We start from the raw sequence: 12,926 nt of genomic DNA on the forward strand, positions 1-12,926 counted from the left end.
ACAACCTTTTATTCCTTTGTTTGGTAACAGCGCACATATAAAAATTGGTATCAATCAATAGATGCTCATGAGTTTCTCAGCCATCATTGTTCGCAGCTATAAATTGTAATAATTCATTAGCAAAGCATTTTCTTAGCCATCAAGTCAGCAATTGTACATGTTAAAGCTGCTGTAAGCGAAGCTGTTTTGTTGTTTTAGTTACGTCCTGTCTGTTTTGCAGATAACAATCCTCCCTCCTCTGCAGGTGGCCATATGAACGTGGAGATGTAGGCAAATCACAAGACACGGCAGTAAACAGGAGGATCCTGCTAACCAAATGCTCTTTGGTAGTGACTACTGGAGCTACTTAACACTTATTTTAATGAAAAATATATCACCAAACAGCAGCTTTAAAAAGGTTGTTCATAACTGGATATGGGCACACACCCTCACAAGTGACGGCTTAATATAAAATGGTACCAAAAACACACATTCCTGAGGTTCATCTCAACATTTGGACCACCTAAAACATTAAACCACAGCAGAATGCATCTATAACTTGACCTGCTGCTTTTATGAACCTGTTCTTTAATTACACCAGCAGTCTGATAACACTCTCTGTGTCTGTGAGCACTGAGAAAAGCCACAGGATGAGAATATAACCAAATAAAGCAGAGATGTGAGAGGGGCGCTCCGGTGCCTCTCTTCCTTTTATGGTCATGGAGCGTGAGGGAAGAGGGGCGTGGCTGGTAACGAAACGTCATCAACGTGCTCCGGATACCCGGAAGCAGAGCAAGATGTGACATGTTTAGCTGAAGTTAGCGGTGTTTGCGACCAAGTAGAGTGAAATTAAACAACATATATCCCGCATTTAGTAACGCTGTATTGTTCGTAGCATCCTGAAGATGAGCGGGAATGAAAAAGACAAGGTAAGACATCGGCAGTTAGCTACATAGCTTTTCTTTTTAGCTTAGCAGATTTCATTCCTGTCATCCTGAGCCCTTGTTTCCTACTTTTTCCTCTTCAACCCAGGACCCTGCAGCCCTGAAGGAGGAGGGGAACACCCTCTTCAAGGCAGGAGACATGCAGGGAGCTCTCTGCTGTTACACCAAAGCATTAAAGCTGAGTGACAGACAGGCAGAAAGTGCTGTTTTGTACCGCAACCGCTCAGCGTGCTACCTGAAACTGGAGGAGTACAGCAAGGCAGAGGCTGATGCATCCAAAGGTGGGATCAATGTGGGATGTTGTAGAGTTCATGGATCACTGAGTAAAAACCAAAGTGGTTTAAATTAAGGAACACAACACCTAAACACCCAAGCCTACTTCTACATCCCGCGTTTAAGTCAGTTTTAGGTTGGATATTTGACAGACATTCACTCCGGAGACACCCAGCGGACACCCAGTATTTTTTTATGAAAAGTCAGAAGTTTGTTTTTACAATAGCTTCCATGTCATGTGACCCAGTGATTCCAAACCAATGCCGAATTGTATTACTAAATGTGACAAATAAGACACACCTCTTTTGATTACATTTTACTGCTGCTTCTATTTTATATGAATCTTTATTAAAAAAATTCAGCATTCTTTTCAATAGCTTCCATGTCAATTTGACCCAGTGACTCCGAACCAATGCCGAACTGTATTACTAAATGGGACAAATAAGACACACCCCTTTTGAGTACTGCTTTTTCTATTTTATGAGAATATGTTTTATTTTTGGTTGTATTTCTTCTCATTAATACAAAACAAACATACACATATTGTGCTTCTTACTGTAAAACATGTTCAGTTTTGCTACAACCACTTTGCTATGTTGGTGTGTCCTATGTGACCTGTGTAGTGATACAAAATATGTATAATATAAGATAGAGGAAGCAGCTAAATTTTAATTAAAAGGGATGTGTCTTATTTGTCCCATTTAGTAATACAATTCGGCATTAAATTTGGAGTCACTGGGTCACATCACATGGAAGCTATTGAAAAGAAATGCTGAATTTTCATTAAAAAAATACACAATAAAAGAAGAAGACTGGAGAAACTTTGTAGTTGAGATAGATAGATAGATAGATAGATAGATAGATAGATAGATAGATAGATAGATAGATAGACTTAATTTATCCCAAGCTGGGAAATTACAGTGTAGCAGCAGCATTACACTGTAATTTTTCCAGCTTGGTTCACATTAAAAAGAAAAAAGGTAAACTACTAGTTAGTGATGCATGATGAGTTTTCTTCAAAGAAGCGATAATTTCCTGCTTCTCATGTCTGATACCGAAAAGATAACCAATAATTTCACATTTTTGTGTTTAAAAAGAAGTTGATAATCTGTAGTTTCTGCACAACTGCGGGTAAGAAAGGCTGGTATGGCCGCTCCCACTGGCAATGACATGTTTGGCTCTCAAGTCTACCATGCATAGTTCTACGTAGGTGCAGCAGTTTGACATTGTGAGCATGAAAACAGCATGCTGCGCTTCTTCTTCTTCTCATCGTCCTTCTTCACCCGTCACTGAAGAAGAAGGACCGGTGAAACACAAAGTCAGTTTGTGTAGATACTTTGCCCATTAAGCTGATAAAATAAATTTTGCTTCGTATTATCTGCTCTATTTACCGACTATGACTTCACTAAAACCGATAAATAGCTGATGATGTATAATTTCCTTTATCAGCCCGCTTAATTATTGGTCCGATATATATCATGCATCACTGCTGCTGTGCTGTTGCATGAACTGTCACTCTAACTGGAGTAAGATTAATGGTTGCATGTGCAGTTTAACGTCTGGTGTCTGTCACTCTTCAGCTCTCGATACGGACCCAGGTGATGTGAAAGCCAGGTTCCGAAGAGCTCAGGCTTTCCAGAAACTCGGTCGGCTTGACCAGGCCTTTCTGGATGCTCAGAGGTGTGCCCAGCTGGAACCTAAAAACAAAGCCTTCCAGGATCTGCTCAGACAGCTGGGAGCACACATCCAGCAGAAGGTGATGTGTTTTTTTTTTTATAAAACGGATGAAGGTCATAGAGGTTTGTTATGTATTTTCGAAACAGTTCCCTCATTATTATTTTCTCTCTTCACTCTGTAGTCCTTGCAGCAAAACTCCACAGATGCTCGTGTGCAGCAAATGTTCTCCCTCCTCTTAGATGGATCTGCAAATGACTCCGATCGACAAAAGGTAAGGGTGGCTCAAGATGGTGGCGGGATCATAGTAGACAGCTGTTTTTTCACTCTCAACATGTGTCTTGATCCGTCTGTAAAATAACGTCCTCATTTATTCAATTTCAGGCTGCTCAGAATCTAGTGGTATTATCTCGGGAAGATGCAGGAGCTGAGCAGATCTTCCGGAACGATGGAGTGAAGCTGATTCAGAGACTTCTTCAGTCGAAGCAGGAGGATGTTGTCCTTTCTGCACTGAGGACCCTGGTTGGGTTGTGCACTGGGCATCAGTCCAGAGTAAGTTAGTCCTTTTTTTAACAAGAATGCAAGCTTGTATTTTCTTTCCTGGAAAACATAGATACAACAGAAAGAAAAATGTCTCTGCATTTCAGTTTCCAAACATTGTTCAGTCCGCTGTAGCACAGTTTATATAGAGTATTTATTTTTTTATTTTTATTTTTTGGCATAGACACCTTTATTAAGCAGTAGACAGATAGGAAATATGGGAGAGAGAGGGGGATGTGACATGCAGCAAAGGACCTCCGGCCGGAATCGAACTGGGGTCGGCTGCGTTTATGGCATGCGCTCTAACCACTCGACCACCTGCGCGCCGATATAGAGTATTTATTTACATCCATGCCTGTCAGGACTCTGAATATTCTTTCTAGTAACACTGAACAATTGCGTTGCTGCTTTTTACTCCCAGACTATGGCTATAGTGAATGAGCTGGGAATGGAGCAGCTGTGTGCAGTAATGGGAGCAGGAGCCTCCACTGTGTCTCTGGCTGCCTGCCACCTGCTGCAGGTGATGTTTGAGGCTCTGACAGAGGGTATGAAGAGAGAGATCAGAGGGAAAGATGAAGCCATACTTCCTGGTGAGCTTGGCCTCTGATCATGTTTATATTGGAGTTGGCTCCACATGAAAGTCGATCAATAACGCATCCTTTTTATGTGTGTATCAGCTTTCTGTCCTGTTCTTTCAACAGTAACTGAATGTATGAATTTCACACAGAACCCTCCAAGGAGTTGCGCTCGATGTTGCGACACCTCTTGGAAATGATGCCAGCATCTAATGTGTCGGGTGTGGGCAGAGACGGCGCCATCAACCTCCTCGTGAAGCAAGTTCCCCGCAAGTCTTTGAAAAACCCAGATAACTCCCTTACGTTATGGGTGATTGACCAGGGTAAGGAAACACACCTGCACACAATTTTTATGCTATGATGGATATAAAAGAGCAATCAACTTTCCTCTGAACATTCCTGTCTCAGTTTTGTAAGAATAATTGTACTACCATGGCTACATGGTAGTACAATCCGATTATCAGCTATTCCAAGCCCATTTCAGACATCCTGTCACCAGTTTTATCTTACACTGCTTTACAGACGGATTAATTAACCGCTTGTCATCCCACAGGACTGAAGAAAATCCTGGAAGTGGCGGGGACTGTCGCTGAGCTCTCAGAGGGACCACCTCTTACAGACAACTCCCACATGAGCTGCTCCGTCTTGCTTAGCAAACTCTACGATGACCTGAAGAGCGACAAAGAGAGGGAGAACTTTAACAAACTGTGTGAAGAATACGTGCAGTGAGTTGACTGAAAAACTGCTCTTTACTACATTATTGGAGGCCAAAAGTCCGAAAGTAGGGGTTTTTTTCACTAATTTTCAACTAACCAACTAATGTTTTTTCTGTAAAGGGCACACTTTAGTCGATCTGGCCTGGACGCCAAGCTGCGAGCCATCCAAACGGTATCGGTGCTCCTCCAAGGACCGAGTGACGTGGGCAACAGGACTCTGGAAATGTCAGGGATGATCGATGCAGTGATCTCCTTGTGTGCGTCCGAAGATGTAATACACCAGCAGGTAGCGGTGGAGGCTCTTATCCATGCTGCAGGCAAGGCCAAGAGAGCCTCCTTCATCACAGCCAACGGCGTGGCACTCCTGAAAGACCTCTACAAGAAGAGCGAGAATGACAGGATACGTGTGAGAGCCTTGGTGGTAAGTACTGCAGGAAAAAGCCAATGTGTTTATTTTAGACAGTTGGGCAAAAGAAACATTTCTAAATAAAGATAAGTCAACTATGGTTTCCGGTGGTTATTACACAGGGTTTGTGCAAGCTTGGATCAGCAGGAGGGACGGATTTCAGCATGAAGCAGTTTGCAGAGGGATCCACGCTAAAGCTCGCCAAGCAGTGTAGGAAGTATGTATGCCTGTGTTGATTCATGAGTATAGATTTAGAGAAATGTATCAAGCCTGATTAAACCTGATCCAAAAACAGACGATAAGGAGTGGTTTATCAGATTTGAAACGAGCTGTGTCTTTGCCTCTTTTAGGTGGCTGTGTAATGAGTCTCTGCCCCCAACGTCCCGCCGGTGGTCTGTGGAAGGACTCGCCTACCTCACCTTCGATGCTGATGTGAAGGAGGACTTGGTGCAGGACAAGAACGCTCTCCTGGCCATGTGTGAACTAGCAAAGGTCCGACTGATGATTGTAGTTTTTTTAATACTTAGTGGTTACTGTGATATTCATTTGAAACCAACACCATGAAAATGCACACAGATGGTTCTATAAGATTGAAGGTTTGGCTTTAACAACCTTGTTTCATTTCAATTTGTGTTCCTGCAGTCTGAGGATAAGACAGTGCTGTTTGCTGTGGGCTCCACATTGGTGAACTGCACCAACAGCTACGATGTGGAGAAACCAGACCCTCAGATGGTGGAGCTGGCCAAGTATGCAAAGCAACATGTGCCAGAGGAGCACCCCAAGGTACCATTGTACAGCTCCTTTTTTTTTCATGCACAACAATCCTTTTTGATATTACACACCATCTCTACTACACTGCTGTTTTACATGAACCTGTCTGTCTTTTCATGTGGCAGGATGCACCTTCCTATGTAGAGAAAAGACTGGTGAAGCTGCTGGAGGCTGGTGTGGTGTCTGCATTGGTGTGTATGGTCAAACAGGAGAGTCCTGCCCTCACAGAGGCCTGTAGGGAGTGTATCGCCAGGTAGGGAAACGGCAGTAAGTCTTTTTCACTCACTGTTCTCTCTCTCTCTCTGTAGATTTTCTCTTAATGCCATTTATCACGACAGGGTTTTCTTGGCTTTGGTGGAACGACAGGAAGACAGAGGCACAGTGGTGGCACAGGGTGGAGGAAAGGTAGAGCACCATGAGTTTTAGCCTCACACACTGAAATAAAAACCATGCTTTAGGAGCTTCACGTGATTTATGTTTACCGTTCTCCTCCTCAGGCTTTGATCCCTCTGGCATCTGACAACACAGACAACGGTAAAATCAAAGCAGCTCAAGCCCTGGCAAAGATCACCATCACATCTAACCCAGAGATTGCGTTTCCAGGAGAAAGGGTGAGAGTTGCATTCTGTAAAAAGCCTCTTCAGTTCAACCCTGCTAAAGATCTTCTCCTGTCTAACCTTGTCGCTCACTCCTTTTGTTGACAGATCTATGAGACAGTGCGCCCCCTCGTCAGTCTTCTGAGTCTTGAATGCACCCTGCTGCAGAACTTTGAGGCACTCATGGCTCTGACCAACCTTGCTGGCATCAGTGAGAGACTAAGGTTGGCCACTAGGGGGAAGTCTTTTCTAAGATTACATGTGACAGGAACATTGAATTTAAGTATTTAGACTTGTTTGCAGAAAGCAGACTGGAGTTTAATTATTTTGTTTTACTCCAGTCTTTATCTCTCTCAGATTTGTTTCCTAATGCATCTTTTATTTTGACATCCCAGTTTTGTATCAGTGTTTAGAGTATATTCTCTGTTTTGCAGACAAAAGCTCATAAAGGAGAAGGCAGTCCCAAAAATTGAAGGCTACATGTTTGAGGAGCACGACCTGGTCCGAGCCTCTGCCACAGAGTGCATGTGTAACATGGTTTTAAGCACAGAGGTAATTAAATAAACATTTATTTATAAATGACTGAAATTGTGTGAACAGGTTTAAAGGTTGGGAGTTAAAAAGCTGGGTGTTTGGTGTGTCCTCAGGTGCAGAAGCAGTATCTGGCCACAGGGAACGATCGCCTGAAGCTGCTCGTGCTCTACAGCGGAGAGGAGGACGAGAGGCTGCGGAAAGCTGCTGCAGGAACTCTCGCCATGCTGACAGCTGAGCAGCCTGAGCTCTGCGCCCGTATCCCTGGAACGGTAAGCACCCATCCATCAGCTCAGCTCTGTCACACGTTACAGTGACTCATACTTCTATTTTATCTCACATGACTCCTTGTTATCCTCTCTTCCCAGACAACCCACTGGCTAGAGATTGTACAAGCGCTGTTGCTCAGTGAAATAACTGACCTGCGTCATCGTGGAGTGGTCATAGTTCATAACATGATGCAGGCAGAGAAAAGTCTGGCTGAGACGCTCATGGAGAGTGAAGCTCTTGAGATTCTTTCCGTCTTGGCAAAGGGAGGAGAGGGGATGCCGGAAGCTGTTTCTAAGGTTGCTCAGAACTGTCTGGACAAGGCTGTGGAGTACGGTGTAATTCAGAGCAGGGAAGGGAGGGAAAACGGCAGGGGAACAGAACCCTGAAAACACAGCTGCAGCATGTGGATGTGCCTCCTGGCAAGGTTAAAGTGCTTTGAGTATTATGTGGGACCAGTGACATCATTTCACTCAAGCAGGAAGCAAGCAGATCCTGAAATGTTTGTGTGTTTCGTACAAAAACTGTGACGAGCAATAAAATAATTTTTGAAGAGAGAAAGCCAGCTGATCGTCACAGAAAAGTTTGGTGACACGTGAGCTTTGATTGTTTATTCATATTGCTTTTCCACTGCTTGTATTTATCTTAATTATACTGTATGTTCATGAACCTCCACACTCCTCCAGTGTATGTTCCATCTGGAGGCCTCTCTATACATTCTTTACTAAAGATTGTCATTCCCTGATTTATTGAATTTTTTTTTTATTTCTGTCATTATTCTCCAAAATACATTATCTTTATTTTCCATTTGATACACTACTTATATTCATTACGATATTTTGCCCCTAAACGACCACACACCAGAAACACAAACATTTCATTCACATAACTGCTCTTTTTGTGTTCAACTTTTATTATGGTCACTATTATTATCATGCCACTACATTCTGAGTGTCTTAATTGTATGGTTGGTAATTTCTTAATTTGATCTGAGCACATGGGCAGAAAAATAAAATTTCTATATACCCTATGTTGTCACCTCTGCTGATTTAACAAATAAAAGGACACGTTCCAGAAAAATAGATAACACTTTATTTTGTATTATTTCATATAATTGTTTTTCATTAAAAAAAATTTAATTTGAAACTGTATACACGTCCCTAGTATTGTCGTTCATACTATTGATGTATATAATACAAATAAAAATTAAAATAAATTCAATAATTAAAAAGAAAAAAAGGACTTGTGCAGCAATACTGATGCGCATGCGCAGTGCAGCCCGTTGCTACGCGTTGAAACTTTGCGGCACAACTGCGCTGCACCGCTCAGCTGTGTTGAAGCCGCGCAGAAGTGTTTAAATGCGGTGGTTCGGGTTTGGTTTCAACGCGTTTGGACAGATGTATCTCAATGAGAAGTTAATTAAAGGAGAGTGCAGCGATGGTGCTAACGAAGTGAAGGTGATTAGCCCCACAGAGCTAGCTAGTCATGCTAACAGAGATGAGTCCTGCTTGAAGACTGTGTGTCAAATCAGAGCAAGTTGGAGTCGGAGAGCATCCTTGCATTTGGATGGTAGGTCTACCTGAGACCAGCTGTACATCCCTTACCTGAAGGTGTACGATATGATGTTATTGTAGAATGTGTAATAACTTTGCTCTCTGCCAGGTGACAGCTGTGTGTGTCTGGCAGCCAGTAATGAGTCCAGTGGTATTTCAGTGAAAGACAGCAGGGGCTGTAAAGATGCCTCCATCAGTGAATCATACCTCACCCTCGCTTTCCCAGACAGGATCGAGTCCTGGGATGTGCAGAAGGAAGAAAAGACTCCTTCATGGAGCATGGAAATAAAATCTGAGAGCTCTGGTAATGTGACTTTATCTCATTTGACAGCTACTAGAAGCATGTTGTGAGAATTTGGCTAATAAAGCACACTCCCTGCTACTTTCCAGGAGCGTCTTTGGATCTCCCTCTGGTCCCTGGAGGTTACATAGCCACTAAACCTCCCTTCTACCGCTCCTTATCACCACACCTGAAAGCCAAGAGTTTGGCACTGAGTGCCGGGCATGCCATCCTTCTCAGTGAATCTGGAGTGGTGTACACCTGGGGACTGGGCAGGTAGAACTAACACTCCCACATTTTAATCCTTATTGTGAATCTGAGCAATACTTTGATATTTTCTTTGCGCATTCAACAGCCATGGTCAGTTGGGGCACGGAGGCCTCTCCTCTGAGCAGGAGCCCAAGATAGTGGAGGCACTGTGGGGGATGCCCATGAGCTGTGTAGCTACAGGAGGCTGGCACTCTGTCTGCATCAGTGGTGAGTGTCACACAAGATGTTGGCAGCGAAAAGGGCTTTCTCGTTAACCTGAGAAAATTACTTTTTTTCTTCAGGTGGGGGTGACCTTTATGTGTGGGGATGGAATGAAAGCGGCCAGCTTGGACTTCCATCACGAGGTCTGAGGAAATCACCACAGCAGCAGGGCAGCCCACAAGAAGGTAGATGTATTATTTAGTTTATCACAAATTATATATTTGAGAATCACAGTAAAGGGACATTTCATTAAAAAAAAAACACAATCAAACAGATCTTTCTTCTTCAACCAATCCAAATATATTCTTGTTATTGGCAGATTTTTTTGGTATCTGGTGTTTTACTGGGGAAACGCTTTAAATATTTAATGGATGAACAAGCAAATGCATGCTTAAAGTGAAGCCTTTAGTCGTTGTAGTAGTGTGAACTGCATCATTGATTGCACTGAACAGGAGCGCGGTGCCAAGATCCCTGCACGTCTCTCGCTGAGGAGCCACAAGAGGGAGAGAAACAGGAAGAGGTATTCATATCGATCCAGGCATTCCCCGCTCTGCTGGACATCACTCCGTCATGTGAAATCAAGACAGTCAGCTGTGGCTCCCGTCACACTGCTGCAGTAACAAGTAAGAAACCTCACTTGACAATAGGGCTGCGGTCCAAATCACATACTGTTTACTTTTAATGCTGAGCCCAGTACAGCTTCGCTTAAGAAGTATGTACGATTTCATGCAGTGTGCATACAACTGAGACATAGTGCTTTCTCATTACATTGCACCTTGAACCCTGACACTTCTGCTCCTACATAAATCGTAGTTCCAAAAAGATTTGGAAGCCATTTGGAAGTCGGTCTTACACTTGAATGTCGTCTGTCCGTGTACAGTAGAGTTATGCACGTCATCTTTGTCTCATATCTCTCATTTCAGCCACAGGTGACCTCTACACTTGGGGCTGGGGTGAGTTTGAATTTGTAGTTTGACTGACTTTTATTGAGTTTAACTTCAGTCAAATGTGTTTCCTGTCAGTAGCATTGTTCCCAGTGCCAGTTAAATTAATAATCAATCGTAGAGCATGATGATGGTTAATGTTGAACTTCACATTTGCTATGATTTCAGGTGACTACGGGCAACTTGGACACCGGTCTCTAACCAGCTCAGATGAGCCCCAGCGTGTGGAGTTCTTCAGGGAGCAGCAGTTGAGTGTGGTTGATGTTGTGTGCGGGGCGTGGAACACTTTTGTTGCTGTTGTCAAGGAGGAAGTAGCTTAAAAATACCGTGAAATCCCTTTGATAGACATGAACACTGGACCTTGGACACCATACCAGGAAGTGTAAATGATCACAACAAATACAACTGAATTAAATATATTTTGTAATATACATGTACAAGTTGTTCTCATTTTTATCTGTTTAAAAAAAAAACAAGAAACTTCATAAATGAGTAGTTTTTGGAAATATATTTTATTTTCTGCATAGAAAAGAATCAGAGGTTTCTTGTTTAACAAACGATACATAAAACAGTTAAGGTAGTAAAATCCACAGGTTTATATAATTTAAGGCAAACGTTTAAAATATTTCTAAATTAAAATTAATCGCCACATGAGAGTTAAAGGGTGATGCATTTCCACGGCCTGCTAGAGGTCTTCACAGCACAATCTTGAAGGAACTGAAATCCAAACAAAACCAGGTGTTACAGAGTTAACTAAAAGGCACTGAGTAAAGTACATATTGGCGATAACAGTGATTAGATTTATAGTCACCTGACAAAATCCGGCGACCTTGAAATGACATGCTGAAACTCGGAGAGGTTCACGGTTCCATCCTTGTCAATGTCTGACTCTTCAAGAATCTACAAAAACAAAAGGAAACGACCTGTTAAGCCCATTAACACACCAGTGTACTAACCTGCAACCATAAGATGTTATAACCATCTAGTGTTCCCTCCTATATTTTCCAAAGGAGACGCCGCAGTGAACTTACATTGTTGATGAGCTGTCTCATTTCTTCGGTTGTTAGTCTCGTGTCATCCGTCTCACCGGTCAGGCAGTTCACCAGCTTCTCCAGATCGCCGCAGTCAAGAGTTCCATCATCGTCAAAGTCTGAAAACACCAGTACGATTATAACACAGCTTGAGCACCTTCCATGTATTATTCATAACCGGCTTGAATTACTTATTTACCAAATATACGGAATGCATAGTGGGATTTGATTTCCAGCGTAGCAGAGTCGCTGAAGGCACTCAAGAGGTCCAGAAAGTCTTCAAATGTGAGGCTTCCATCTTTCTGCTCCGACGTCGAGAACACATGACAGATTCTTTTCCTGAATGGGTTGGACTGTGACGAGAACAAGTGCAAGGGTCAGCGCAGTTTATCGATACTGTGAGCGCTTCCTCAAGAACGCACAGGGCATAGGACACTCCTGGTCATACACAGTGAGAACAACCGCTAGGCAGACCACATAACATTACAAATTCTTCTGATTTACTATCAAAAAGCTTTTCACCTTGAGCTCTGGCAGAGTGAGGATCCTCTCCATTGATACTCTGATATTAGGAAGGTCTTTCTCTTCTCTCGTGAGCAGCTCAGCAAATCTCTTGTGAGCACTAAAACAGATATCATGGATCAATACGCAGTGCTACATTGATTGCAGCGCTTTAAAAAAAAACAAACACTTGTAGCATATTCATGATCACTCACAGCAGAATTTCCTGTTTTGTCAAGAAGGTCAGCTCCTAAAAGAGTTAAAGTGACCATTATTAGAATGACAGCAGTCACACAGATTAACCTGAAACAATACTTTATTTACACACTTGAATACTTTTGACAGTTTTGACTATTATTCATATTAGCAAGATTAGCTTCTTGATGACAAGGGGTACTTAGACGTAGCTGCCATCAACATGATGTTTACTTTAGTGTAATAGGAAACACTACCAATACAGACATCAGATGACCTTCGGATGACATGACTTTAGTAGGTTCCTTTAGTTAAGTAAATGTCAGGCTGGGGCAGCCATTACGTTATATTCGGTTATTATTACGCTGCGTAACGTTAACAACAACCGCTCCCAACTTTAGCCACTCGGTAATCGATATAACAACTGCTTTTCTTAACTTTGACTTTACTTTGGGGACTTACTTGGTATTCTGAGAGCATATCCTTCCCCAGTTGACTTGCCGTGGTGCCCATCTCGAAACTTTCGACTCTTTTAATGTACTTTTTCTGTTGTAAACAGAGACCCTCCGAACTACCAGACAACTACTTGGTTATACATCGCCTACTTCCGGTATCTGGCAGCTGCAGTCTCTTTCCCTAGCTACGTACGGTTAGCATGACGTCACGTACAGGCTAACGG

General features: G+C 42.7%; 3 protein-coding genes across 3 annotated transcripts; 2 read left to right on the plus strand and 1 right to left on the minus strand.

Annotated features, from left to right (window-relative positions):
- The first annotated feature begins 884 nt into the window (after positions 1 to 884).
- On the plus strand, positions 885 to 8,356 carry unc45a (unc-45 myosin chaperone A). The gene is made up of 19 exons (XM_030426924.1): positions 885 to 908; positions 1,012 to 1,204; positions 2,777 to 2,952; positions 3,055 to 3,144; positions 3,255 to 3,422; positions 3,832 to 4,000; positions 4,138 to 4,308; positions 4,539 to 4,710; positions 4,822 to 5,122; positions 5,230 to 5,324; positions 5,458 to 5,599; positions 5,750 to 5,890; positions 6,004 to 6,131; positions 6,217 to 6,283; positions 6,376 to 6,489; positions 6,583 to 6,698; positions 6,909 to 7,026; positions 7,122 to 7,277; positions 7,374 to 8,356. Exons 1-19 carry the CDS (start codon positions 885 to 887, stop codon positions 7,659 to 7,661), a joined length of 2,829 nt encoding a protein of 942 aa, XP_030282784.1. The 3' UTR covers positions 7,662 to 8,356.
- Positions 8,357 to 8,533: 177 nt separating this feature from the next.
- On the plus strand, positions 8,534 to 10,954 carry rccd1 (RCC1 domain containing 1). Its single transcript, XM_030424941.1, has 8 exons — positions 8,534 to 8,841; positions 8,935 to 9,129; positions 9,216 to 9,381; positions 9,461 to 9,582; positions 9,657 to 9,761; positions 10,029 to 10,199; positions 10,500 to 10,529; positions 10,689 to 10,954. Exons 1-8 carry the CDS (start codon positions 8,631 to 8,633, stop codon positions 10,838 to 10,840), a joined length of 1,152 nt encoding a protein of 383 aa, XP_030280801.1. The 5' UTR covers positions 8,534 to 8,630; the 3' UTR covers positions 10,841 to 10,954.
- A 59-nt stretch (positions 10,955 to 11,013) lies between these two features.
- cib1 (calcium and integrin binding 1 (calmyrin)) lies at positions 11,014 to 12,881 on the minus strand. Its single transcript, XM_030426688.1, has 7 exons — positions 12,710 to 12,881; positions 12,268 to 12,302; positions 12,074 to 12,173; positions 11,751 to 11,904; positions 11,552 to 11,670; positions 11,332 to 11,420; positions 11,014 to 11,237 (listed from the first exon to the last, which is right to left on the minus strand). The coding sequence occupies exons 1-7, from the start codon at positions 12,758 to 12,760 to the stop codon at positions 11,216 to 11,218; spliced, it is 570 nt and encodes a 189-aa protein (XP_030282548.1). The 5' UTR covers positions 12,761 to 12,881; the 3' UTR covers positions 11,014 to 11,215.
- Positions 12,882 to 12,926: the final 45 nt, after the last annotated feature.

This window comes from Sparus aurata, chromosome 8 (assembly GCF_900880675.1).
Source record: "Sparus aurata chromosome 8, fSpaAur1.1, whole genome shotgun sequence".
NCBI lineage: Eukaryota > Metazoa > Chordata > Actinopteri > Spariformes > Sparidae > Sparus > Sparus aurata.

What these genes read in the sequence shown, in the direction of transcription:
- cib1 (XM_030426688.1), bottom strand. Translation starts at nt 12,760, where the DNA reads ATGGGCACCACGGCAAGTCAACTGGGGAAGGATATGCTCTCAGAATAC. An exon ending in ACAAAACAGGAAATTCTGCT is followed by an intron (nt 12,174 to 12,267) that starts GTGAGTGATCAT and finishes TATCTGTTTTAG; the next exon opens with TGCTCACAAGAGATTTGCTG. An exon ending in CTATGCATTCCGTATATTTG is followed by an intron (nt 11,671 to 11,750) that starts GTAAATAAGTAA and finishes TGGTGTTTTCAG; the next exon opens with ACTTTGACGATGATGGAACT.
- unc45a (XM_030426924.1), top strand. Translation starts at nt 885, where the DNA reads ATGAGCGGGAATGAAAAAGACAAG. An exon ending in ATGACTCCGATCGACAAAAG is followed by an intron (nt 3,145 to 3,254) that starts GTAAGGGTGGCT and finishes ATTCAATTTCAG; the next exon opens with GCTGCTCAGAATCTAGTGGT. An exon ending in TACGTGTGAGAGCCTTGGTG is followed by an intron (nt 5,123 to 5,229) that starts GTAAGTACTGCA and finishes GTTATTACACAG; the next exon opens with GGTTTGTGCAAGCTTGGATC.
- rccd1 (XM_030424941.1), top strand. Translation starts at nt 8,631, where the DNA reads ATGCGGTGGTTCGGGTTTGGTTTCAACGCGTTTGGACAGATGTATCTC. An exon ending in GCACTCTGTCTGCATCAGTG is followed by an intron (nt 9,583 to 9,656) that starts GTGAGTGTCACA and finishes TTTTTTCTTCAG; the next exon opens with GTGGGGGTGACCTTTATGTG. An exon ending in TCACACTGCTGCAGTAACAA is followed by an intron (nt 10,200 to 10,499) that starts GTAAGAAACCTC and finishes CTCTCATTTCAG; the next exon opens with CCACAGGTGACCTCTACACT.